The sequence below is a fragment of the Vulpes vulpes genome, chromosome 12 (assembly GCF_048418805.1).
Source record: "Vulpes vulpes isolate BD-2025 chromosome 12, VulVul3, whole genome shotgun sequence".
NCBI classification, from domain to species: domain Eukaryota; kingdom Metazoa; phylum Chordata; class Mammalia; order Carnivora; family Canidae; genus Vulpes; species Vulpes vulpes.
Window position 1 is genome coordinate 134362461 of NC_132791.1, and position 24802 is coordinate 134387262.

The following is a 24802-nucleotide window of genomic DNA, read 5'->3' on the forward strand; positions in this document are numbered from 1 at the left end:
ACCAAGCGAGGCGCCTGTCACAAAGCCCAGAGGCCGTCCTACTACTACTCCGCCTGGGCTCCAGAGAGGTTGCATAATCTGGATTAACACTCTAGTCAGGGATCGGGCCGCAGTTTAAAGCCAGGTCCCTGACACTGTAAAGGGGCGGGTCCGGGGCAGCTGGGAAACCTCCGTAGATGCAGTACGCGAGCGCCCTGAGCACCGTGAGGAACGTAGCCCTCGGTGAACGAGGCTTTATTAGGACGGCGTACTTAATTTTAAGATCACCTGGGACCCTTAGAACGTTTGTTTTTGTTTTTCTAAGATTTCCTGTTAAGAGAGAGCACAAGGGGTGGGCAGAGAGAGAGAAGCAGCCTCCTTGCTGAGCAGGGAGCCCAATGGAGGGGGGGGGGGGGGGGAAGTGTCTCGATCCCAGGACCCTTAATGGACCGAGCCACCCAGGCGCCTCTAGAGCATCTTTTTTTTTTTTTTTTTAAGATTTTTATTTATTTATTCATGAGACACAGGGAGAGAGGCAGAGACACAGGCAGAGGGAGAAGCCGGCTCCATGCAGGGAGCCCAACGTTGGACTTGGATCCTGGGTCTCCAGGATGACGCCCTGGGCCAAAGGCAGGCGCTAAACCACTGAGCCACCCAGGGCTGCCCTGCTCTGTTATTTGTTAACCCCTTCAGGATGCCAGCTCTGTGAGAGGCACCAAGGGGAGGGGACGTTTGCAGAAGTTGGCCATCTACTTCAGGCCTAGGAATAAATGACCCCGGGAGCAACTGCAGAGCATCTGGGAATTAAATCAAGGGGTAGAGAGGGAGCCATAAAGCGCAAGAGCATGCCTCCAGAGAAGAGAAACCAGGGAAGTTGGGAAGTTGGGAAGTTGGAACCAGGCTGACCCAGGCAATCGAGAACACTTCCTCCAGCAGCGCCTGATGCCCACCCGTGGCCACTTTGGGAATCACACTTGGCTCTGCCCAAGGTCAGGCCCTCCAGCAAAGCTCAGTCCATTTCAAATGTATCTTCTCAACTTTCCTGTTAGACCTGCAGATCCTGTACCCTTCCCACTGGTTAAGAAAAGGTCTCAGCACACACACCAACTGGTTACTCATTACACATTTATTGTACATTTTCACAATCTGGATGCGTCACAGAATTGGGGGCATGGGGGGAGGGAAGGGGGGGCAGGGGACACTGGGATAATATGGGGGGGTATAGAACACAGCACCCCCACCCCCAGCATCTCTCCCTACCCTTTCACACCACAGCTTAGATCTCCCTGCTCCCCCTCCATACAGAAACCTTGAGTGTGGGGGTAAGAAAGAGTTTGGGGGGGTCCCCTCCAAGTTAAGGGACTGCACCCTCAGACCCCTAAAATTGTGCCATTTAAAGACATTAGACCCTTCCTCTATCACTTCACCTAAGGAGAAGACAACTCTCTGGGCTCAACTGCCCTGGAGAGGGGCGAGAATCCCCATCTTCCAGCAAGTCCCATACACACATTGGCAGTGACTAGTACCCCCACCCTGAATTCAGGGGGGCAGTCAGAGGAGCTGGGCAGTGATGGGAACAACACCCCCTCAAATTGGGGAGGGGAGTTTTCAGTCCAAACCCCAGCAAGGGTGGGGCCAGATTTCAGGCAGGAATTGGGGGGATTCTCTGCCCTGCCCCACTCCTCCCCAAGGCAGTGATGACCCCCCACACACTGGCAGCCATCTCTCCCAAAGAGTCAGATTGTGGCCAACCCCCAAACTCTCCTGATGGGAGGAGGAGGAGGAGGCAGATCAGGAGGACGGGAGGGAGGGAGACCCCATGGGAATGTCGGTTGAGTGCCCCACATGAAAACTGGGGAGCAGGAATGTGGGGAGAGACTCCAAGTGGCAAAACTATTGGTCCATCATGACACACTGAACTCCAAGACACTTACACACCAGCTGGGGGATGGGGGAGGAAGGGACAAGAGGTTTGGGAAATGGGGATAGGGAGGCAAACCAGACTAGAGGGGCCAGGAGGGGGTGATTCTGGGGGGCCAGAAGGGCCTGGCTCCCCAAAAGCCCAGGCTCCCACCACCTGCAAGTAATGTCATGCAAATGAAAGACTGATACAAGGACCATGGGGACTAACTCCTCAGTAAAAAAGAAACGTGGGTTCAAAGAATGAAGAGTAATGGAACAAAAAAAGAGGAAACCAAAAGGGATGTCAGTATGTAAATGAATGCTAATTAACATGCTGGAAGCTCCCAGAAGACCTTGGGATTCTTAGGACCAAGTGGGGCCAGTCTCAGGGCCTCCCAAAGATGCAAAGATGCACCCAGGGAGGCCTGGACAGTTGCTTTTTTTTTTTTTTCTTTTTTGTTTTTTCTTTTTTTTCTTTTTTTCTTTTTTTGTAGGGAGTGGAGGTATGGGGAAGGCCAGGGTAGGAGGAAGGATCTGCTAAATCCAAGGGAAGGAAAAGAGGAAGAGGGACTATTGCATAGCAGATGCAAATGAAGGGATTCAGGGCAGGTCAGAAAGAGACGGAAGGGGAAGGAGGAAAAGAGAAAAGAGATGGGAACCTCAGGAAGGGGTGTTAAGGACAACCGGAAAAATCTTCTAGTAATAAAACTACAAACAGACCAAATATATATAATATTATATATGTATAAATAACAGCTGGCTATTTACAGGGGTGCACACACACGGGGACACACACACGCGGATCCAGGGGAGGGGCTGGAAGATATGGCTGAGAGGTGGAGGAGCTGCTGGGGATGGGGTGGGGGGAGATGGGGAGAGGCCCTTCTCTGGGCAGGGCGGGCTCCTCAGGGGTTTAAGAGCTGAAGTAAACTGTAGAGAGGGAAAGAGAAGGAAGGAGAGAGGGGGGAGAAAGAAAGAGAGAGAAAGCAGTGTGTCAGGCCTGGCCCTGCTCCCAGCCTCCCCACTCCCCAGCCCTCTTGGCCTTAGGTTTCCATCTGTAAAGCAACGGACTGAGCTGGTAGGTTCCAACGTCTCTACAACTCCACAGTATGGCCTTGGGGCCACAGACTCCAATCATCTGTGTGTCTGGCCCACAAGCTCTCAAACAGTAGGGTGTTTGGCTTCCTAGCCATGTCTCAAGCCCCTGGGCCTCGCCTGCTCTCCCACTTCCCAATTCCAGGGTTCCCAGACTAGGTTCAGGCCCAAAAAGGATCCTCAAGGGAGCAGTGCTAATCCACCAGCTTTCCTGTTTCCAAAAATCTTAACAAGAGTTGCCTAGAACCAAACAAAGTGCAGCAAGGTTTGGAGCTCTAGATGAATCAAAGCTGCACTGCCAGCTATATATACTTTCTGCTGAATAGTAAAAACTAGGTTAATGACCTTCAAGACCTAGAAGGGGAAACCCCTCCAGAGAAAGGGCCCTAGCCAATCCTGCCCTACTCACCGATGATGATGATGAGGATGATGGCGCAAATCACTCCCAAGATGATCATCATCTGGGGGCGAGAAAGGGGGGGGGTCAGTGACACAGACCGTGACACCCTCGTCACCCACCAGTTCTCATGCCAGCCCTCTTGCGTGCCTCCACCCTTACCTTGAGGTTTTTCCACCAGTATTTGCGCTTGAGCTTGGCTGCGCTTGTTTCAAACTGGGAGGCCCCTGCCTGGAGTGCATCTGCACGGTCGTCCAGCTCGGACAGCTTCTGGTCCCGCTCCAGGACCTTGTCCACATTCACCCTCATGATGTCCACCACCTGAAGGAGGGGCCCACGAGGCAGGGGGTGTGCCAAGGCCGCCTCGGTGAGGGCACTCCTCAACCATGCACCCACAGAGGGAACATGCACCCCGATGCTGCCCGGCTAACATGCCAAGGACACACAGAGAACATCCCTAGCACACCTGGGGACATGCAAGGAGCACACATCAGGGGCATGCTGACAGCCAGACATCTCAGATGTCAGAGCAGCACCCTCTAAGCAGCCTGTCCGTCGCCAGACCACACCTGCCGGGACCCAAACGCCCCAGCCCATCAAGGCTGACTAACACCCCAGGCCGTTCCAAGTGCAAGCTGAGCAGGGCAGGGGCAGGGTACGTCTTTGTCCCTAAACTCATAAACTCAGCATCTCCAACACAGGATGCCCCCTCCCCACCGGTGCCAACCGTCGGGGTCCTTCCCGCCGCCTGACACCCCCCACACTCACCTCATCCACCTGGGCCTGGGTCTGCTGCAGTCTCCTGTTACTGGTGAGGTTTGGAGGGGGCGCCGGGGGGCCTCCCTCCCCAGCCGGGGCGGCAGGGGGGGCGGTGGCAGCGGTAGCCGACCTGAGGGGCAGGGACGGAGTAAGACCCGAGGCCTGGAGCCGCCGGCCCCGCGGCCAGGGCTCCGCCCATCCTCCTGTCCATCCATCCGTCCCTCCCTTTCTCCTTCCCCGGAGGAAGGCCACCGAGGGGAGCCCTGCGCGGCGTCCGGCCCCACCGCCGCCTAGCTGCGTGACCTTGAGTCAGGCCCCCTCCCCCCTCCTGAGAGGGCCTCAGTTTCCCCGTCCGTCAAATTTTAGGGCGACCTCCAAGACAAGGTGCGGGGTCGACCCGCAATGCCGGGCGGCGGCGAGGCCAGGGGCGGCGGACGGCGGGCCCGCTCCCTCCCGCGGCCTCCGCCCGCGCGGCCAGCCCGGGACGCGGCGCTCTCTGCAGCCGCCCGCGCGCAGTCACGGGCGCCGGCCTGGCCTCGGGGCGCCGGCCGAACCCCGGGCGCTCCCCGGACCGGCTCCCAAGGGCGGCGGCCGGCGCGGGCAGGCCCGGTGCGGGCGCGGGCGGCCGACTCACATGGCGGGGGCGGCAGGCGGACGGCTCGGCGGCGGCGGCGGCGGCGGCGGCAGCGGCTCGCGCTGGCTCCGACTGGCGCTGGCTGCCCGGGACGGGAAGATGGCGGCCGCGCGTCACCCACATCCGGGCACTGCGGACGGGGGCGGGGCGCGGCGGGCGCGGGGCGGTGGGGGCGGGGCGCGGCCGGGCGGCGGGGCAGCCCCCCACCTGCCGCAGCTTGGGGAGCCGCGATCCCCGCGCATCCGGCCGCAGCCCTCAGGGCCGCCCCACGCCTCTGCGTCCCCCGCCTCCGGCCTCGAGGATGCCCGTGAGCCCCAGGCTACGTCCTCCAGCACCCGCGAAACCCGCAAACCAGTGCGCACCCCCCCACACACACCCCCGCGAGGCCTCGGCCTGCGCGCTGGCGACCAGCTCCAGCGTTTGCAGCCGGCTGGGGTGGGCCGTGGGAAGGGGCAGGTGCAGGTTGCCGGGACCCCTGCTGCTGCGGTGGGCCAGCGGCGGCGGGAGCTGGGGCCCTCCCCTCCCCCTCCGCCAGCCCTGCAGGTGGACAGCTCAGGGGAGGCCTGGGGGGCTTGGGGCCCCGGCCGCTGGCTGAGTTCGGGGTGTGAAGGAAAGCAGAAGAGGCAGGCCGCCCCCGCCCCCACCAAGCCACTGCAGGGTGTGTGAGCTCCTCACAACCCAACCGGGGCGCAGACCAGAGGTGCTTGACGGAGGTAGGGCAAGGTTAAGGCCGACGGAGGGCACTAGGCTGTCCCATGCGGCTGCTTCACGTGGTGGCCCTGGTGGCTGCGGACCTGCCCCAGAGCTGGGGCCGCTCCCAGGCAACAGAAGGAGAGCTCAGCTTCTGATCCCAGACTGCGACAGAAAGGGGGTTTTGGGGGTTTTCTCTTCGTTCTGTTTTTCTTCTTCAAGGGTAAAGACGGTAGGCAAGGGCTGCCTACCCCCTGCAGTAGCCAGGTACAAGGTACTACTTTACATGTGCATTAGCCTCATAGGTGTGACCTTGGCCAGTTCCTGTCCTATCTCTGGACTCCACGTGTATTACAACTGTAGGCACTAACATATATGTTCAGTGGTTTGATCCGGAACCTGGTAGGAAAGGATTATCCACTCCCCCTCCATCCCTAACTGGTCTCTCTTTAGATCTTTTAAACAGCAGCTCCACACACTCAGTCCTCTCATCCCCAGCAGGCCTGGCTCTTCAGGGACAAGATGGGACCAGATGAGCCACCTATCTTGTGAGGTCGGTCAAAGCAAGCCTCAAAAGTGAAGAAGGAGGTGTCTTAGGGGAGGCATCATGGCTCTGGGACAGGGGTGCTCCTTCCATCCCTGGAAGAGGAGCAGAGGGAGGCTGGTGGTCTTGGCCTCTTGAAAACAAAGAGAAGCCAGTTTCTTCCCTTCCCCACCCAGGCTTCCCAGGGCCTCTGGTGTGAGAGCCTCCCTCATGCAGTGCCCCACCCCCTCCCAGCAGAAGCCTGGGGACTGGCTCTGTGACCAGAGGTGTCATTTCCCAGTTGTCTGGGGGAGGTGAGTGAACAGGGAGCATGTGTTGGGTGTGGGGACTCAGCAGATCTAAGATAAGATCCTCTCAGCTCCCTCCCCCTGCAGGGAGCAGCCACTTCCTTGGTCCTGGTGTACTCTGGCACAGATGGCTCGCTGGCTTGGCCTATGTGAAAAGGGAGAAAAGAGTGGCTTGTCTGAGGGCCCAGATGGCACTATGGGGTGCTAGCTTTTGCTTTTGGGCCCCTAGACTAGTCTATTTTCTAGCCCGACAACAAAGATGCCAAATTCCAGGCTTTTAAGTTCAAAAGCTGCAGTGTCTGGGTCTGGGTCTAACACGAGGAAGGAGGTACAAACAGGCAAAGCCCCCACCCCCACCTGCCCTGCTACCCTGGCCCTAGCTGGGGAGAAGCTACTGGAGGACCAGACAAGGCATTAGACATTGTTTTAGCAGGGATCTTCATTTTCCCCAATGGGCATGTGAAGAGAACATGGAAGGGACAGAACTCAGAATACATCTGGGAAGCCAAGGTCGTGGAGTGTGGCTTTCAAAGCTGGCACATCATTATTGGGGTCCTGGGGGCTGCAGCAGCAGGAGCATGGAAACAAGGGCATGGATGATCCATGGATGTGAGGACCCAGGAAAATATAGCTCAGAGCTAGAGCTCTCCCTGCCACCCCACCTATGCTGCAGTGCTAAGGGGCTCCCCCAAATTTAGATCAATGGTGGAGGCAGGAGAAGGGGTGGCATAGGATGGCAGTTCACCTGGAAGTGGGTAAAGGTAATGTTTTCTGCAAGCAGTAGAATGGAGACCCAAAATAGAAGCTGAACTAAAGAAAAATAGAATAATATATTTGCAGACTGAGATGGTGGCTTCTGTGTTTGCCTATTTCCAGAGGGTTCCGCAAACCAAATCTCTGGGCTCCACTCACAAGGCTCATTCAAAAGATGGGGGAGGGGGGCCCAAGTTCATTTCTAACAAGCACCTCTGGTGCCTGGGATGTGGGAGGCACAGGGAAAAACTTTAATAAAGGTTTTCTTTTATGTTTTCCTCTTCTAGCAACAACGGCTGACTTAGAAGTTGGGATGGAACAGGGCTAGGTCATTCTCACACTGACTCATAAACTTGCTCCATCCGGGAGTCAAACCTGACCACATAGTAATTAATTTCAGAAACCTCGTGTATCCCTCAATGCTTATAAGGAAAAGGCCTTCTAATTAGGAACAGAAGGAGCACGCCCTTGGGAGTGCAGCCTGGAACAGGGAGGGACCCAGGGGCTTGGCCCACCTCTATCCCAATCAGCTGTCAAGCCTTGTGATCCCTGAGACTTCTGGCTGAGCCCTCCAGTTCTGAAAGACTTCAGGGCTGCCTGCCCAGCCCTGGGCTCCTGGAGGGAAAACAAACTACCAGGAGCCTACCCTGTGCTAGGTGCTTTACAGGGATTGCCAATGGACTGCTTTTTAATTACACAAAAAATGTGACTGCATTATAAAATAAATAAAATATTTATAAAATAAAATATTAAAATGGACGTGGGGCCACGTCCGCACTCACAGGAGCCCGGATTCCTCAGGACACCGTGGAGGACTACGGAGGCGCCACTGGGGGCCACGTCCACATCAGAAGGGACTACTCAGAACCACAGGACTGTTGTGCCCAAGATTGCGAATCCGAGAAACCACCGAGAAGCCGACACCCATGCAAACACACGAGGGTTTATTTACAAGCTTGAGCTTGTGACCAAGTATACCCGACACAGCGGAGGAGGGACTTGGGCCACGAGCTCAGTCAATCATCAGGAAATGCATCTTTATGGATTTGGAAAGAACTGAGAGACATTATCACCAATGGTCCTATTATTATGTGAAGGATTCTTCCCTGAGATTCTTCCCCCGTTTCAACTGACACGGAAACACTGTGAACTCTTTGGAAGACAAATGTCAAGGAAATAAATGTTAGGCATTGCTCATTTTAAATGCACTTGCAATATGGTGTCTATTATAATAGAAGTATTTTTATCTGATTTTTGCTATTTATTATCCTTTCCTGCTTTTCAGGTTGAGGAGGCATTATACGTGTTCACAAGTGTTTTTCTTTCCTTCTGATATAAAATTCTTACTTTGTTCCCATCGAAGGAACTCTTTAAGAATAAGGCAAAAGTTAAACTATTCTTAAAATGTCTTCAAAAAAATTATAAAATATTAAATATTATAAATATTCAATTATATATTTAAATATTTAATTATATTTAATCATATACAATTATATATTTTATAAATATAAATTATATAATTATATATAATTATATATAATTATTTAATTAAAAATATTAAATATTATAAAATATTAAAACATTATACATAAAGCTGAGGTTCCCTTGGCCACCCCCCAACTCATCTGTCTTTTTGTTTTATGCCCTAGAAAGTTTTGTGTATTCTTCTTTTGGCAGGGAAAAAACGGTTTTTGTGATTTTTTTTCCTTCCCCAAAATGCAATTTCTTCTCTTATCTCTCTGATGATAATAATTGTATTTCCATTATTCAGTATTAGATTTTATTTGTTTTTTAATATTTATTTATTCACGACAGACAGAGAGATACAGGCAAAGAGAGAACACGTTCCCTCCAGGGAGCCCAATGCGGGACTCGATCCCAGGATTCTGGGATCACCCCGAGCCGAAGGCAGATGCTCAACCACTGAGCCACCCAGGCATCCCAGTATTAGGTTTGAAAATAGGTGATAGGTTACACAATCAAAACGGAAAATTCCAAGGTTCAAAAGAATGCACAGCCAACCCTCCTGAGCTGCCCCCAAACCCCTATGCAACACAGCTACTCTCTCCAGGTTTTTAAGCCCTCCAGAATGCTTGGTGCAGAGACAGAAAGATACAGATACTTCTTTTCTCTTTTTAAAAACACAAATGCTCACAGACTATGTGCATTAAGCCCCTTCCTTTTTTTTTTTTTAGCTTTCCAATTATAGGCTATTTTTTTCTTGCCCCACCCCCCCATCTCTCTCAGTCTCTTCCAGGTTTTTTGTTTTGTTTCGTTTTTTGAGAGAAAGAGAGAATGAGCAGAAGTAGGGAGAGAGGGTTAGAGGGAAAGAATCTTGGGCAGGTTCCACACCCAGCTCAGGGCTCAATCTCACAACACCAATATCATGACCTGAGCCAAAATGAAGAGCTGGATCTTAACCGACTGAGCCACCCAGGTGGCCCTGTTCCACTTTTTTTTTTAATTATGGATTTTTTTTTTTTAATACATGGGAGGATTCTCGTTTTCATTTTGCAGGTGTGCTGCTCCTTGGCTTTATTACGGAGACACCAACAGGCTGATTAGAAGATGTGTGTGTGTATTAGGGGAACATTCACGGACCCTTGGCTTTCCTGCAGGACAGTGGAAGAAGCCTTTTCATGGGGACTCTGAAATGTTTTTTTTTTTTAATAGGCTTATTTTTTTTTAATTTTTATTTATTTATGATAGTCACACAGAGAGAGAGGCAGAGACATAGGCAGAGGGAGAAGCAGGCTCCATGCATCGGGAGCCCGACGTGGGATTCGATCCCAGGTCTCCAGGATCGCGCCCTGGGCCAAAGGCAGGCGCCGAACCGCTACGCCACCCAGGGATCCCGGAACTCTGAATGTTGATAGGTAGCAGGCTTTCTGCTGGGGCTGTTCAGAGAGAAGCATATCCTCTACTCTCCATCCCTCCTCCCTGTAAATGGAAGGGGCAGAATCTGGAAAGAGGGTTGAGGCTCCTGTTTGTAGCCTCCAAAGCCTCCAGTCTTTGCTCCTGCCATCTCCAAGTCCAAAGCCTCCCTGAAAGGACACCTGGGGGGCTCAGTGGTGGAGCATCCGCCTTGGGCTCAGGTCATGACCCTCGGATCCTGGGATGGGGGTCCCCATAGGGAGCCTGCTTCTCCCTCTGCCTGGGGCTGTCTCTCTCTCTCTCTCTCTCTCTCTAGCCTGCTTCTCCCTCTGCCTGGGTCTCTCTCTCTCTCTCTCTCTCTCTCTCTCTCTCGGAGTCTCTAATGAACAAAATAAATAAATACCCCTTAAAAAAAAGCCTCCCTGAAAATCGGGATGTGGGGGATGGTGTGTGGGACTAAGGTGTGAGAGGTGAGGGAGCACCAAGAGTCTCAACACTTGTGGTTTGGTTTGGTTTTAAGATTTTTATTTATTTGAGAGAGAACACAAACAGAGTAAGGGGGAGGAGGAGAGAGAAACAGGCTCCCTGCTGAACAGGGAGCCCCATGGGATGCGGTGCTGGATCCCAGGACCCCAGGATCATGGCCTGAGCCGAAGGCAGACGCTTCACTGACTGAGCCACCCAGGGGCCCCAGAGTCTCAACACTTTGGATCTGGGCTCTCAGCCTGGCCTTGATGGCCTTGACTAGGGATCCGGTGACCTCCACGATCTCTGGATGTCCTGTCCTGACAGCCCCTGCCCTTGCTAGTGCTGCCACCCCCTTCAGCCACTATCCAGCCTCCAAAGCTTTGTTGAAATCTCTCGTCCACTATTGTCTCTCCGGTCTCTTGGTCCTTGTCAATTTATCCATCTTTGACTCCTCTCCTGTGATTTATTTCAGTTTTGGAGGGGAGGGAAGACAAATGCTCATGGCCGACTTCCATATTTAGCCAGAAAGCTCACCACAGTTTAGTCCTTCAGATATCAGCTTTTAGGTTTCCAATTCTTTTGCTCCTATAACAGTGCTCTTAGGAATGCTGTTGTAAATCCTATGATCAACCAGCTCTCACGACCATCACGACCATGTGAGGTCTTGATTTTGTATTTGGGAAAAATGAGGCTCAGAGAAATGCCTTGGTAGAGTATTTTTAAGTTGGTAATCTACTTTCTTTCACATACAGAATACCTCTTTTAAAAGGTGTTTTTTGTTTTGTATAAAACAGACATTGAGAAAGTGATACCTTTTCTGTTCTCCCTACACAAGTACCAAGCACAGTGCCAGAAACAAGGCAGGCGTGTGACTAATGAACAGCAGTGGACTACAGTTTCAGTGAGGAGTGTTTTCTATTTTTCCTTTTAAATATTTAATCTAATTATTCAGAAGAGACACACACACAGAGAGGCAGAGCAGGGTCCTCACAGGAAGCCTGATGCAGGACTTGATCCAGGGACCCCGGGATCACACCCTGAGCCAAAGGCAGACACTCAACTGCTGAGCCACCCAGGTGTCCCAGTGAGGTGTGTTTTCTTTTCTTTCTTTCTTTCTTTCTTTTTTGGGGGGGGTGTTTTCAACGCCAACCCAGCAGAGCGGTCAGATGGATTGCCAGTGGTGACTGCCTAGGCACCTGTTTGGGGAGAAGGGGTTCAGGCAGGGCCTGTGTGCCCCCTATGCCCCTGTCCTGTGAGGACAGCCCTGTTTGAGCTGGTGAAGCCCTGATCATTTGCGGGCAGGGTGGCCACGGAGCCAGCTCTTGTCAGAGCTGCAGGACAGGCCTGGGCCTCAGAGTAGTGGGAAAGCCAGGTGCCAGAGCCCAATGTGGGTAAGCCGAGACATAGGCAGATCACAGTTTTCCAGACCTGGGAGATCTCCTGGTCCCAAATCCTGACTCTGCAACCCTCTATTCATTAGAAACTCACTGGGGTTAACAGGTTCCTCTGGGTGGTAGGGGAGCTCCAGACTCTGTGGTTCAGGAAGAACCCACATCATCCTTATTTCCCCTCCATCTCACACACCATGTCCAGAGCCTGGGAGGTAGAAGACGCTAAATGAAGACTTGTTGGCTTTTTTTTACCCCCAGTAATCTCACACCCAACATGGGGCTCAAACTCACAACCACAAGATCAAGCGTTACATGCTCTACCACCTGAGCCCCTCAATGAGGACTGATTGAGTTGAGTCAACTGATTTGGCCTGACAGCTAGAGACTCGGGTTCTAGCCCCAGCTCTCCATTTCCGATGAAGGTAATGGCTTTCTCCTTGGGCCTCATGTTCCTCATTGGCAAACTGAGGACTCTTTCATTCCACTTCGCTCCGTGCTGGCACCAGGAGCAACAATAATACACAAGAAAGATCATCAAAACACAGTATGTCTGTCGGTTAGACCTTATAAAGCCGGGGGGAAAAAACCAACAAACCCCACACATGGCGATCTTTGATGGAAGTAACAATCAAGATACTTGCCAACACAGCTCAAACAGATTTATTTTTATTTTTATTTGCTCAAACAGATTTAAACCAAGGAGAAGCTGAGGCCTCACATATTGCAACTTGACTGGAAAGTCTAAGTTAACAGACACTCACAGGATGTCATCAGGGGTCTGTCTCTCTAGCTTTGAGACTCTGACTTAGCTTCATATCCAGACAGGAAACATCGGATGCTGTATGCTATGGGCTCACATTCAAATGTTACAGTTTTGTCTTTTTATTTTTTTAAAGATTTTATTTATTTATTCCTGAGAGAGAGGCAGAGACACAGGCAGAGGGAGAAACAGGCTCCCTGCGGGAAGCCTGATGTAGGACTCAATCCCGGGGACTCCAGGATCATGCCTTGGGCCAAAGGCAGGCGCTAAACCGCCAAGCCACCCAGGGATCCCCAGTTTTGTCTTTTTAAATAATACATGTGCTTCAAAACTCCAAAAGTTTAAAAGAGCACCTGGAGAAGGTCTCCCTCCTGTCCCGACTCCCCACCCCCCAGCTTCTGCCCTCAACACCAATCTTCCATAACCTTGGCCTCCTTCTAGACTCAGTGCAAGTGCAGTGCGGATGGTTTCCACTTCCACTTTCTACACAGATGGAGGCAAACCATAGGAACCATCCCACAAGGTCCTTTTGTCACTTAACGGATCTTGGATATTGGGTTTGTTTTTGTTTTTAAGTTTTCTCTTTATTTAAGTAAACTCTGCACTCCCAGGGGGTCTTAAAGTCATGACCCTGAGATCAAGAGTCCCATGCTCCTCCCACTGAGACAGACTCCTCTTGACCCCTCTTGACACTGTAACATAATTCAACCAATCTCCTGTTGACAAGCCTACTTTTGCCAACTCAAGCCAAGCTGCAAAGAACAATCTGCATGTTCCCATTTCACCTATGTGTCAATATGCAGGGCTAATTCCTAGTAGTGAAAATCCTAGGTCAAAAGGGCATGAGTGTGGTTTTGATTGCTTTGGATTTTTGTGGCCTTTGCCAAATTGGGCACTGTGGGTACATGACCCATTTTTACTCCCACCAACCAACAGGTGAGACCTGTTTCCTTAAACCCATACCCTCAACTTTTTTTTTTTTTTTTTTTTAGGATTTTCTTTCTTTCTTTGAGAGAGAGAAAGAGTGATAGCTCCAACAGGAGGAGGGGGAGGCAGGAAGGGAGAGGAGAGGAGCAGATGCCCCCAGTAGGGAGCCCAATGTGGGCCTCTATCCCAGGACCCTGAGATCATGACCTGAGCCAAAGGCAGACGCTTAACCAACAGAGCCACCCAGATGACTCTCTTTAATTCTTTTTTTTTTTTTTTAATTTTTATTTATTTATGATAGGCACACAGTGAGAGAGAGAGAGGCAGAGACATAGGCAGAGGGAGAAGCAGGCTCCATGCACCGGGAGCCCGACGTGGGATTCGATCCCGGATCTCCAGGATCGCGCCCTGGGCCAAAGGCAGGCGCCAAACCGCTGCGCCACCCAGGGATCCCACTCTCTTTAATTCTTAATGAAACTTTTTGAGGGTTACAAATATAAGATAAACACGATTTGCGTTTCTCTTATGGTGAATGAGTTTAGGCATCATATATTTGAGAGTCCTTTTATTTCCTTTCCTGTGAAATATGCATACAATTCTTCTGTGCCTTTATTATTGGATTGTTGGTATGTTTCTTATAGATTTGTAGATTTTCATGTTTCAAAATTAGCCCTTTCTCTGCAATATGAATTATATTTCCCCTAGATTGTCATTTATCTGTTAGCTTTTGCCTATGATTCTTTATCATGTATACTTTTTACCTTTTTTTTTTTTCTTTTAAGATTTTATGTATTCATGAGAGACACAGAGAGAGAGAAAGAGAGGCAGAGACACAGGCATAGGGAGAAGCAGGATTCCTGCGGGGAGCCCAATGCAAGACTGAAACTCCAGGATCACACCCTGGGCCGAAGGCAGGCACTCATCCGAAGGCAGGCATTCATCCCGGGAGCCACCCAGGTTTCCCACTTTTTGTCTTTTTAATATGTATTTAAATGCATCAGGTGGGTGCCTGGGTGGCTCAGTCAGTGAAGTCTCTGCCTTTGGCTCAGGTCATGATCCCAGGGTCCTGCGATCCAGCCCCACACCCATGGGGCTCCCTGCTCAGGAGGAGTCTGCTTCTCCCTCTCCTTCGGCCTGCAGCTCCCCTTGCTTGTACTCTCTAATAAATAAATAAAATCTTTAAAAAATAATGCATTTTTAAAAATGAATTCATCAGGCTTTTGAGGACTTCTGTTTTGTTTTCGTACTGTGATGTGAAATCCTGGATTAGAGCCTGAAGCAGAAAGGGGGCATTAGGGGGAAAGCTGGCAAAATTCAAATCAGAGCTGTCGATGAGGTCATAGTGCCACATCAGACTAATTTCCTGGTTCCCATAATCATGACACATCCATGCAAGATGTTAACACTCGGAGGAGCTGGGGAAGGGTATTCAGGAAACTGTACTATTTTGCAACTTTTCTGTAGGCCTGACATGTCAAGATACACAGTTAGAATGGGAAGTTTTCTTTCGGATCTCTTATGCTTGTGTTTTTCTGCACCGTGACCTTTGATCTATCGGTAATACTGGTGGTAAGATACTGATCCATACTTTTTCCCAGATGGCTACTAGTTTTCTAATAACTTTTATTAATAGATTTCTCTTTTCCCCACTGGGGTCTTTATTTTTTAAATTGTTGATTTAATTTCTAAACTGTCAGAAGTAACATACCATGAAATTTGCCATCTTAACCATTTTGAGGCATGTGGCTCACAGTGTAAAGTACGTTCATATTGTCTTACAACTGGTCTCCAGGACTCTTTTCATCTTGCAAAACTGCAACCCTCTTACCCCCGCAACAACTCCCAACCCCCTGCCCTCAGCCCCTAGCATCCACCATTCTACTTTCCCTCTGTAGGACTCGGACTACCCTAGTATTTGTCTCCTGGGACTGGCTTATTCTGATTGATGAGCCACTGACTTCACAATAAAATGAAAGCCCACTTCTGATGCTAGTTGGCAAAGCCTCTGGTGTTGACTAAGAGACGGATAGTTGAAGTGCTCATAGTACCTACTTCGGGAGTGTGGGTGAAGGGAGCTATGCACAGAGAAGTTAAGTGACCCATTGCCAATCACACAGCCAAGAACAGGATGAACCCAGGATGGACTCCACAGCTTGTTCCCATAGGCTGTGCCCTGGACAAGGGCTCCTGTAGGAGAGCCAATGCTTGGAAACCTGCGGCGTTTACATGGACAAGAGGCAGGTAAAGCTATCCAGAGAGCAGCATTCAGGAACACATAAGGGGCAAGGGCAGGAAGCAACCCAGTAGCATGTCCCCAGGGACTGACCAGCTGTAAGCAAAGTCAATATTACACAAGCCTGAGAAGCAGCCAGAAGAGTGGGAGGTGAAGGAGGGGAACTGTTTTTCAGAGGCCAGAGAACAAATTTCAAAAGGCAGGAGTAGGGCAACCCTGGTGGCTCAGCAGTTTAGCGCCGCCTTCAGCCCAGGGCATGATCCTGGAGTACGGGATTGAGTCCCAGGTCACGTTCCCTGCACGGAGCCTGTTTCTCCCTCTGCCTGTGTCTCTGCCTCTGTGTGTCTAATAAATAAATAAAATCTTTAAAAAAGGCAGGAGTGGTCAACATATTAGATGCTGAAGAGATCATGCCAAAGTCTGAGAAATGCCCTCCAGATTTAGAAACAAGGATTGGTGATGAGCCATTTCTTGGGATGGTGGGGGCAGGAACTGCTGATAAATGTTTAACTAGCTATCTGGGAGCACCTGGGTGGCTCAACCGGTTACGCCTCTGCCTTCAGCTTAGGTCATGATCTCAGGGTCCTGGGATCTGGCCCTTTCAGGCTCCCTGTTCATCGGGGAGTCTGCTTCTCCTTCTCCCTCTGCTACTCCCGATTGTGCTCATTCTCTCTCTGTGTCAAATAAATAAAATCTTTAAGAAACCCCCAAAACAACCAGTTCTCCAGAAATAGTATGAGCTTATGTATGTGTGTGTTTATTATCTTACTGACACAAAGGATGTGTAACAGAATTTACAAGTAATAATAAAAGACAATATTGTTTATTGTAAATTCCACTTTTGCTTTCATGACTTCATAGATGGAGTTGTGTCCCAACCACAGGAGTAGCTCCAGTATGAATGCTGGTTGATACTTTTATTTATATTTTTGAGGAAGACAAAAATGAAACACTGAGAGTATGTAGAGACTTCACTCTTTCTTCAATGACTGACTTCTTTGCTGAATCTGACAATAATGTTCAACCTCCAGGGCAATATGTCCTCCATTTTGTGTGCTATTCACAATGTAATGGTTACAGGCAGGACATTTTATTTTATTTTTTTAAAAGATTTTATTTATTTTATTTATTCATAGAGACACACACAGAGAGAGAGAGAGAGAGAGGCAGAGGCACAGGCAGAGGAAGGAGGCTCCATGCAGGGAGCCCAACATGGGACTCATCCAGGGTCCCCAGGATCAAACCCTGGGCTGCAGGTAGCGCTAAACCGCTGCGCCACCTGGGCTGCCCAGGCAGGATATTTTAAAATTTAATCTGCATTATTAACATTTTCTCCATTGTCTTCTTAAATCTAGACAACAAAGCCTGATGCACAGCGTTCGCCAATTTCTGTAAATACTACCAGGGCCAAATTCAAAATCCCAACTTGATGTCTATAAGTTGCGAAGAGATACACACAAGTAGTAGCCCATTATTATATAGCACTCCCACTATACAAATATGATAAATGTAAATAAGCTCAAATAGTAAATAATACTATTTACTATTAGCACATTATAGTAAAACGTAGAAGATAATCAGGAACCTGAAACTAATGGACTATTGCGCATCAACTATACTCAATAAGAAATAAAATAAAATTCCTAACAAACTTAAAAAAAGAAACAAGAAAAAGGAATCAGGAAGTAATGAGTTTGAGTATTACCTCTGTTTTTAAGTATAATGTTAGTTTGCATAATTTCTGATAATAGCTGTTATGCAACTAGCCCACAGTGTTTCTGAAAAACAAGCTGGCTTTCAGAAATCAGTGAACCACACCAATAGCGGGGGTGGGGGGATGGGACTTTCCTGAACCCATAACCTTGGCCGGGCCCCAAATGTCCACCTTCCTGGACTCAGGCACAATCTGACCTCAGACTGCTCCTCCAGGAGCACCAGTCCTGTCACCCGGGGCAAAAGATTCCCTAGACCAGGGCATCTGGAAGTCTCCGTGGTAGTTCTTCCCACAGTGTGCTGCTCAGTGCCTCTGGGAGTAGGGGAAAAACGCTTCTTGTTCCTCTCCATGAGTCACAGGATCCGTGCTGGCTGAGGCTGAACTTGGATCAGAGTCACAACTATTCCCTCAGTACCTTCCCGGATGCTCTGCATATACTTCAGTGCTCAGTAAACATTCATTGAATAAATGCCCAGGATAAAGGGCTGCCAGAAGGGACAGGCGTGAAGGGAAGGGCCTTCCCAGAATGCCTGGCCTTGGAAGTCTGCTTAGGATGCCCGGGCTCCACCATGTAGGAGTGAAACTATAGAGAGCAGCTTTGGGGACAGACACTGAGCCTTCGCTGGGCAACAGGACTTTGGGAACATCCATCCACCCTGGGACAGGGGCAGGGCCTGAGCCTCGGCGGCGAACGCACGAGTTCTCTGTAGTAAATCGAGACCGTGAAGTTCAGACACGCGCAACCCCCCCCCCCCCCCCGCAGAGACCCCCCGTTTCCACAAAAGACCTGCACCGACAACGAAAACCACGAAAGTGCAAAGAACCCGTCACCCCAAAAGCCGCCGAACTCTGCCCGTTTAGACAAATAATAAAGAGAAGATCGTCAGGGAGAATCAGACAGGAGCAGCCGGGGTGTTGCAAGTCCCAGCTACGCAGAGACGCTAATCACGAATCATGCGAGCTCCAATCATCATGTTCCGATCTGCCCTCCCGAAGGAGGAACAGGTAAGGATTATCCTACCTGACGATAGCAAGATTTCGTGCGCCTTCCTTACTCAGGGCACACCATGCCGCTATTGGCTAGGGCGAGTAAAGAGCGCGCTAGCCCCAGCAACCTGCGGCTATCTAGGATCTGCCATCTCTATTGCTATATGTTTTGCAGATATTAAAAAACATTCCCCCCCCCCCCATTTGGCTGCATAAAAACATAAACCAATCTCTCCCAGAATGCTCCACTCCAGAGCTTGGCACGCTAACCGCGGACGCCGCTGGATATTTACATATTCCCGCCCACCCCCTTCCGCCAGACGCTACCGTAATAACCAAAATAAAAGCGATACCTCTGATTTTTTTTACAGTCTGCAAGGCTGGAAGAGAGCCTTCCGTTTCTCCAAGTAGTATGGCTACCCCAGGACTCCCCTAAAAGTTTTGTATGTCTTGATCTTACTCTAAAATATATTTTATTACAAAGCACTAAATAAAACGATGATCATCGCAGGTTGGAGTGATAATTACCCTAACGTGAACACTGACATCTTCCAACTGCAGGGTCAGAGGGAGGACTGTAGACTGCCTTCCTCGTTTTGGCAATGCTGAGTGGTCCCCTGCTCCTCCAGCCTTCATCCCTGTGCTCGCGTCAGGAAGGTGTCAGAAAGGTTTCTTTTTCAGCCCAAAGACACTGACGAATAATGCCATTTCGGTGACAGCTGGGAGGGCACTGCGGACAGAAGGTGATGGGTTCAAGGCTCCTTCCAAGAAAATGACCCACATTCCCAAACTACAGACTCCACCCTCAAAGTGTGGGAGAGGGGGACTTCAAGGGACTACAGGATGTGGAGGGGGTCTGGTTTCTCCTGCATGGGCATGGAGTAAAGGCCTGGGTAGTGGGGGAGGGGTGGAGAAGAACCTTCAGATTGAGTAAACCTTCCTCCCCCATCCCCAAACATCGGATGCTACCGTACCTGCAGAAGACAAAAATGTACCAGTAAGTGGTGCACTCCCAACGTTCGAATATGAAAAAGGATAGGGCCACCGAGGCACTACAGTGAGCTGCAATGGCTTGGGAATGCACCAGAGTCAAGGAAAGCCTTCAGTTCAATAGGTAGAAAAAGTAGTGATGAGCCAGGAAAGGCCATTGCTGGGACTGACACCTGCAACTCAGGTTCCCTTCTTGCTCCCTCACCACACTGCAAAGGCCAGAACCAGCAACCCTGACTTCTAAATTTAAGGACAGCCATGTGAGGGGCGCCTGAGTGGCTCAGGCAGTGAAGTGTCTGCCTTCTGCTCAGGTCATGATCCCAGAGTCCTGGGATGGAGTTTGGTGTCTGCTTCTCCCTCTTCCTCTGCCTGCTGCTCCCGCTGCTTGTGCTCTCTCTCCCCCTCTCTGTCTCTATGTCTCTCTCTCTGTGTCAAATAAATAAATAAAATCTTAAAAAAATAAAATAAAAAGAAGAACCATGTGAGTAGAGACCAGGGCTGGGCCTGCAGCGCTGGGACCCCAGGCTACCCAAACCCCGGTATCCAGGGGCTAGCCTGGACCATTCAGGTCCAGGAGCTGGCTCCCCATACAACCCAGGCACACAAGAATGCTCACAGTGACTTGATACACCGCTGGAATCACCATGCAGCACCCTGGTCCTCCCCGTCTACAGTTCAAGCATCAAGAGCCTTCCCTGATCCATCCTCCTCATTTCTGTCTTTATTTCTGTATTCATTTTGCTGTCTGAGTTTCTAGAGAGCTTCAAATATTGGCGCACGCCCTTAGCACAGTGCTTCTCACAGTGAATTACAGATGTCTGTGTCTCTGCCTCTTCCTCGAGGTACAAAACTGTTTTACTCCCGTTTGGGATCTCCAGCATCTGGTGCATCGCGGGGAGCTTAACAAACGATTGAAGATCGTATTAAGTCTTCCACACTGCCTAAGATGATATATCAACTGGACAGACTGCCCGCCAGAGCACACACCATTGCGCCAGAAACGCCTAGTTAGGTAGCTCCCCACCTAGGAGGGAAACAATGGCCTGTGCATAAAAGGATACAGATGAGGCTCTGGGTGCTGTTGAACATGGAAACTCCTGAGAAGAAACCGGCTAGTTCCACGGCAAAGAGGCCCAGCGTGACAGAGAGCGCTGCCACCAGCCTGCAGAGAGGAAGGAGGCGGGCTCGGGCCTCCTGAACTTCGTCAAAGACCCCTCCACTCCCGCTGCTGCTGACTTCTGAGCCCGAACCCCGCCCCCACCCCACGTGCTCACTGAATGTCCTGCTGCTCATACTCCTCCGGGGTGAACGTGAGAGGCAGGCAGGCCTGGACGTTGCTGTCCTGGGGAGCAGGGCAAAGAGGAACAAAGTGAAAGAGGGGCGGGCTGCAGGGCAGCACTGGGGTCACAGGGGATGGGAGGACCCTCCACGTACGGCCCTGGGGAAGGGGCATGGGGGGCTGGGAGCACCCCAACGTAGGGATCCGGTGGGGGCGGGAGGGCGCGAGAGGGGGGTGGCCGTGGATCTTACCCGCGACCAGAACAAGGTGATGACGACCACTAGATGCGCCAGAAGCGTCAGGAAGCGAGAGGGTACGAGTCCCGAGATCCGCCCCATGGCCCCGCCGGCGCAGGGGAACCGACGGGAGCGGAGGCCGCGCTCGGCGGGGCTCAAGGCTCGGGAAACGCCCTCTGCTCAAGCCTCGCAGGCCCGCACGCAAAAATTCGACCGACGCCTCCTTCCCGCTCGCGCTGACACCGCCCAGTTGCCTTGGCAACCGCGTCCACGGGCGTTGCGGCGGGATCTCGGCAAATCTCGCGAGAGCAGTCCACTCTCGAGCGGCGGCGGCGGCCCCCGGCCATGACGCACGCCAGGGCTCGGCTGCGGGGGGCGTGGTCCGGGAAGACCCTCCGCCCCCGGTGCTCTTGTGAGACAGCGGTCCAGCCCTTGCCGGCGTGAGGGCGCCGCCGGGCCTAAGGCCGGGTCTCTGCGTCTGTGTCTGCGTCTGTGTCTGTGTCTGCGTCTGTGTCTGTGTCTGTGTCTGTGTCTGTGTCTCTCGGGAGGTGGATGTCCCTGCGTCGTCCGGCCATCACTCCTTAGATGATCACGGAGCCCCAGGCTGTCACAGGACCCGGGACCGGAACCTTCCCTGATCCTCTGACCCCCGCCGCGAGTCCCCAGACGACTTTGCTCCGTTTGGGGAGGGGAATGGCAGAGAGCAGAAAATGGCCAGCCCTCTGCGTGGCTGAGGGGCGCGTGTGGGGAAGGGAGCAGGTGACCGGCTGAGGGCGCGCAACCCTGCCGCCCCCGGGAAGGCCAGGCTGCAGTCTCTGCTGGGATTTCCTTCCCTCCCCGACTTCGCCCAGCTGCATCCCAGAAGCTCTGCCTGTCGGTGTCCTCGGTGACCTTGGGGGCCCCGGCTGCGAGATCTGAGATCCTTGCAGAACGGAAAGTTCTCGTCAGCCCGGCTTCCAGATCATCTCCCTCCCTGCCTCCTCTGCATCGCAGAGCTTTCTGGCCGAGCTGAGCTGAACACGCACGCCGGGGGTGGGGTGGGGGGTGGGGTGGGGGCATTTCTAATTTCGTGCAACAAATATTTATGCAAGTGCTGGGCTCGTGTTCTTGACAAGACAGAAGGCTCACTACCTTCCTGGAGGTTTGTTTGTTTGTTTGTTTGTTTTTTTAAAGATTTTATTTATTCATTCATCAGAGAGAGAGAGGCAGAGACAAACAGGCTCCATGCAGGGAGCCCGATGTGGGACTATGATCCAGGGTCTCCAGGATCAGGCCCCAGGCCAAAGGCAGGCGCCACACCGCTGAGCCACCCAGGGATCCCGAGTCATTTATTCTTAAACTTTGTTGTAGGAAACATCAAAATTGAGAGGAAACGCATTTCTCTATTTGAGGACCCCAATATAATTTCCTTTTTTCTAAACCAGTGCGTAAAAATGCAGCTCAAAGAGCAAAGAGACGTTTGCTCAAGGTCACGAAAGAGGAAGACTGGAAGAACTCTTCCAGATTTAGAGAGACTTTATAAAGACCTGTGACATATTTGATGAGAAATACCATGAACCTGGGACAAGAAAAAGAAACCCAAAGACCTTCTCTTTTATTGCAAAGGACATTAGTGGAACACTTGGCAAGTTGGGAATAAGGTCTCTAGTTTAGGCTGCAGTATTATCAGTGTTAATTTCCAGATTTTTTATAATTCCGCCTTTAGGGAAGAGAATGTATTTTCTTGCTAGAAAATACACTCCTGAAATAGGAGTGAAGGACCATTATGTCTGCAATTTACTCTCAAATGGTTTAGAAAAATACATGTGTGTCTGTAGAGATAGAAAGAGAGGCAATAATAAAATGAACATTGAACATTGTCCTGAAGGCACATGGGAATTCTCTTTATTATGTGTTTATATTTATATCTATTTTTATAAGTAAGCCCTCTACCCATCTGGGGCTTGAACTCACGACCCCAGATAAACAGTCACATCCTTTAGGGACTGAGCCAGCCAGGTGCCCCTCTATATTATTTTTGCATTTTTTCAGTAATTCAAGTTATTTAAAATAAAAGGTTTTAAATGACAACCCTTTATGTTTTCCTTCTGGGTCTTCTGTAGTAGTATCATTAAGGCATTAAGTTGCTTTATAAAAAGAAGGAATGTTTTCTAGGACTGATGGTCCCTACATGTTGAACTCCTATATACTGAAACTATGCAGTGACATTTTCACATTAAACCACCTCTTTAAGATTAAGGCAATACAGCCTCAATCTCATAACAGAGACTATGTGGTCACCAAAACTCGCAAACTAAAAAACAATCTTTTAGACTTTTCAGAGGAATTATTTGTATAAAGGGTAAGATTCAGCCAAGTCTCTTATTTTTTTACTCCTAAAATTTTGGATGGTAATGAAATATTCCCTGCACGGGTTTCTGAGCTCTCAGGTGTGTAGGGGAGGTTCTCTCTTTAATTGTCGAACTGTTTTAAAGTCCTGAAAATATTTTCAAACCTCCCCCACCTCAGGAGGGGAGAGACAGGCAAAAGTACAGTGGACCCAACTGCTTCTCACCCTTGAGGTGACCTTCACCAGCATGAGACCCTCAATACAGTGATAATGTTGACGTCCTAAGTCCAATGAGGGGGGCTCCATGTGCTCTCCACCATGGGAAATACAGAAGTCAGCAGAGGGAACACGGAAATATTCTGAGCACACATATAAGATGCAAGGACTGAAGGTTGCCTCCGTCTGCCTATAACTCACGTGATTTTTTTCCTAGGAATGGGAAGCCCAGGTCTTCAGAACAAGCTCCCCCCAGTGACAGTTTATCAAATCTGACTATTCACAAAGAAAGCACTGTTATCCAGTGAAAGGGAGCAAAACCCAGGACCTGTTTTTTGCAAAATTTTCCAAGGTCCCGGAACAAAAAGAATGAAGAGGAGTCAGCTGTGTGGAGATGCTGCGGGAAAAGAACTTTCCAGGCAGAGGCAGAGCAAGTGCAAAGGTTCTTAGGTTGGAAGGTGGCCAGTGTGTGTTCATTGACCAGAAAGGAAGCTAGCATATCTGAAGTCTAGTAACCAAAGGGGAAGAAGAGATCAGGGTAGAGTGGGGTGGGGTGGGGTGAGCAGACAAGGTGCATGGCTTTGCTGCCATGGGAACAGACCGCGTAGGTCTGTATTCTAGAAGATGAAACGCGGAGAATCGATTTTGAGATGTTAAGTAGCAGGCTTGTGAAGAAGCCAACAGACAGAATGAGGGTGGACCAGGGTGGAATAAGGAAAGTGGGGCAAAGTGTAAGGAATCAAGAGATCATTAAAAGATAGGAAGGTCTAAACACCGAGCTCTGAGTAGGTGGGAAAAAGGAAGGGGTCAAGGTTGACGGTGAGTTAGATTTTGGGCTCCCGCAATGGAAAGTTTGGGGCATTCTGTTTATAATAGGCTTCCTGCCCCGGGAACCTACTAGATAGTAAGAACTCGGTAGTCACATTTCACATTATGAATTAATAAACAGTGAGCAGGCGTTTAGGTCTATCCCCTTGCTCCTCATGACCTTCGTTCACAGAAGCGTGCTCCGCAGAGGTCACACAAAAGTGAGTGTTAGAGCCACCCCGTGGCCGTCGGAGGTACTGCTGGTGACCGGGTGTCCTTCCCTAAGCGGGAGAGGGGTGAGGTGAGGGGCGGGGTCCCCTGGCCCCAGGGTCGAAACCCACACCTCCTAACATTTGATTTGGTCAGAAAAGAGCTTAGGGGGAAAAAAATATTTTCATCATGGAAAAATTCAAATAGATGTAAAAATAAAGAAAATCGGAGGATGAACCCCTTCGAAGCCTGCCATTCTGCTCCGAAGGTTGCCACTACGCGGCCACTCTTGTTTCAGCAAGACTCTCCTGGCTCCCTCCCAGGCCCACCAGGTTTTTGCA

General features: G+C 50.6%; 3 protein-coding genes and 1 non-coding gene across 15 annotated transcripts; 1 reads left to right on the forward strand and 3 right to left on the reverse strand.

Annotated features, from left to right (window-relative positions):
* Window positions 1–1087: 1087 nt before the first annotated feature.
* VAMP2 (vesicle associated membrane protein 2) lies at window positions 1088–19058 on the reverse strand. 2 transcript variants are annotated; one of them, XM_026005449.2, is made up of 5 exons: window positions 18923–19058; window positions 4142–4262; window positions 3536–3694; window positions 3386–3437; window positions 1088–2811 (listed from the first exon to the last, which is right to left on the reverse strand). In XM_026005449.2, the coding sequence occupies exons 1-5, from the start codon at window positions 18940–18942 to the stop codon at window positions 2795–2797; spliced, it is 369 nt and encodes a 122-aa protein (XP_025861234.1). In that variant the 5' UTR covers window positions 18943–19058; the 3' UTR covers window positions 1088–2794. The 2 variants fall into 2 exon arrangements, with proteins under 2 accessions (XP_025861234.1, XP_072586408.1); XM_072730307.1 differs by lacking the exon at window positions 18923–19058 and adding an exon at window positions 4767–4894.
* Window positions 4294–8244, forward strand: LOC112924871 (uncharacterized). 9 transcript variants are annotated; one of them, XR_011995929.1, is made up of 3 exons: window positions 4743–5120; window positions 5955–6293; window positions 7328–8244. XR_011995929.1 is itself a non-coding variant. In XM_072730301.1 (3 exons), the coding sequence occupies exons 1-2, from the start codon at window positions 4767–4769 to the stop codon at window positions 6006–6008; spliced, it is 408 nt and encodes a 135-aa protein (XP_072586402.1). In that variant the 5' UTR covers window positions 4743–4766; the 3' UTR covers window position 6009; window positions 7328–7458. The 9 variants fall into 9 exon arrangements, 6 of the variants coding, with proteins under 6 accessions (XP_072586401.1, XP_072586400.1, XP_072586402.1 ...); XR_011995930.1 differs by having other exon boundaries at window positions 5958–6293; XM_072730301.1 differs by having other exon boundaries at window positions 5955–6009; window positions 7328–7458.
* On the reverse strand, window positions 18300–18435 carry LOC112925026 (U8 small nucleolar RNA). Its single transcript, XR_003236002.1, has one exon. It is a non-coding gene; the product is annotated as a U8 small nucleolar RNA (small nucleolar RNA).
* TMEM107 (transmembrane protein 107) lies at window positions 18845–21201 on the reverse strand. Of its 3 annotated transcripts, none has more exons than XM_026005446.2 (5): window positions 20915–21201; window positions 20659–20726; window positions 20446–20546; window positions 19369–19465; window positions 18845–19124 (listed from the first exon to the last, which is right to left on the reverse strand). In XM_026005446.2, the coding sequence occupies exons 1-5, from the start codon at window positions 20999–21001 to the stop codon at window positions 19055–19057; spliced, it is 423 nt and encodes a 140-aa protein (XP_025861231.1). In that variant the 5' UTR covers window positions 21002–21201; the 3' UTR covers window positions 18845–19054. The 3 variants fall into 3 exon arrangements, with proteins under 3 accessions (XP_025861231.1, XP_025861232.1, XP_025861233.1); XM_026005447.2 differs by having other exon boundaries at window positions 19390–19465; window positions 20915–21148; XM_026005448.2 differs by lacking the exons at window positions 19369–19465; window positions 20446–20546 and having other exon boundaries at window positions 20915–21155.
* Window positions 21202–24802: the final 3601 nt, after the last annotated feature.

Bases quoted from the DNA above. Each gene is read 5' to 3' on its own strand.
- LOC112924871 (XM_072730300.1), top strand. From the start codon at position 4,767: ATGGCGGGGGCGGCAGGCGGACGGCTCGGCGGCGGCGGCGGCGGCGGC.
- VAMP2 (XM_026005449.2), bottom strand. From the start codon at position 18,942: ATGTCAGTGTTCACGTTAGG. The intron at 3,695-4,141 runs GTGAGTGTGGGG...CCCCTCCTTCAG, and splicing joins CCCAGGCCCAGGTGGATGAG to GTGGTGGACATCATGAGGGT. The intron at 3,438-3,535 runs GTAAGGGTGGAG...TCTCGCCCCCAG, and splicing joins ACTGGTGGAAAAACCTCAAG to ATGATGATCATCTTGGGAGT.
- TMEM107 (XM_026005446.2), bottom strand. From the start codon at position 21,001: ATGGGGCGGATCTCGGGACTCGTACCCTCTCGCTTCCTGACGCTTCTG. The intron at 20,727-20,914 runs GTAAGATCCACG...CCTGCTCCCCAG, and splicing joins TCACCTTGTTCTGGTCGCGG to GACAGCAACGTCCAGGCCTG. The intron at 19,466-20,445 runs GTATCCTTTTAT...TGCATTCCCAAG, and splicing joins CAGCACCCAGAGCCTCATCT to CCATTGCAGCTCACTGTAGT.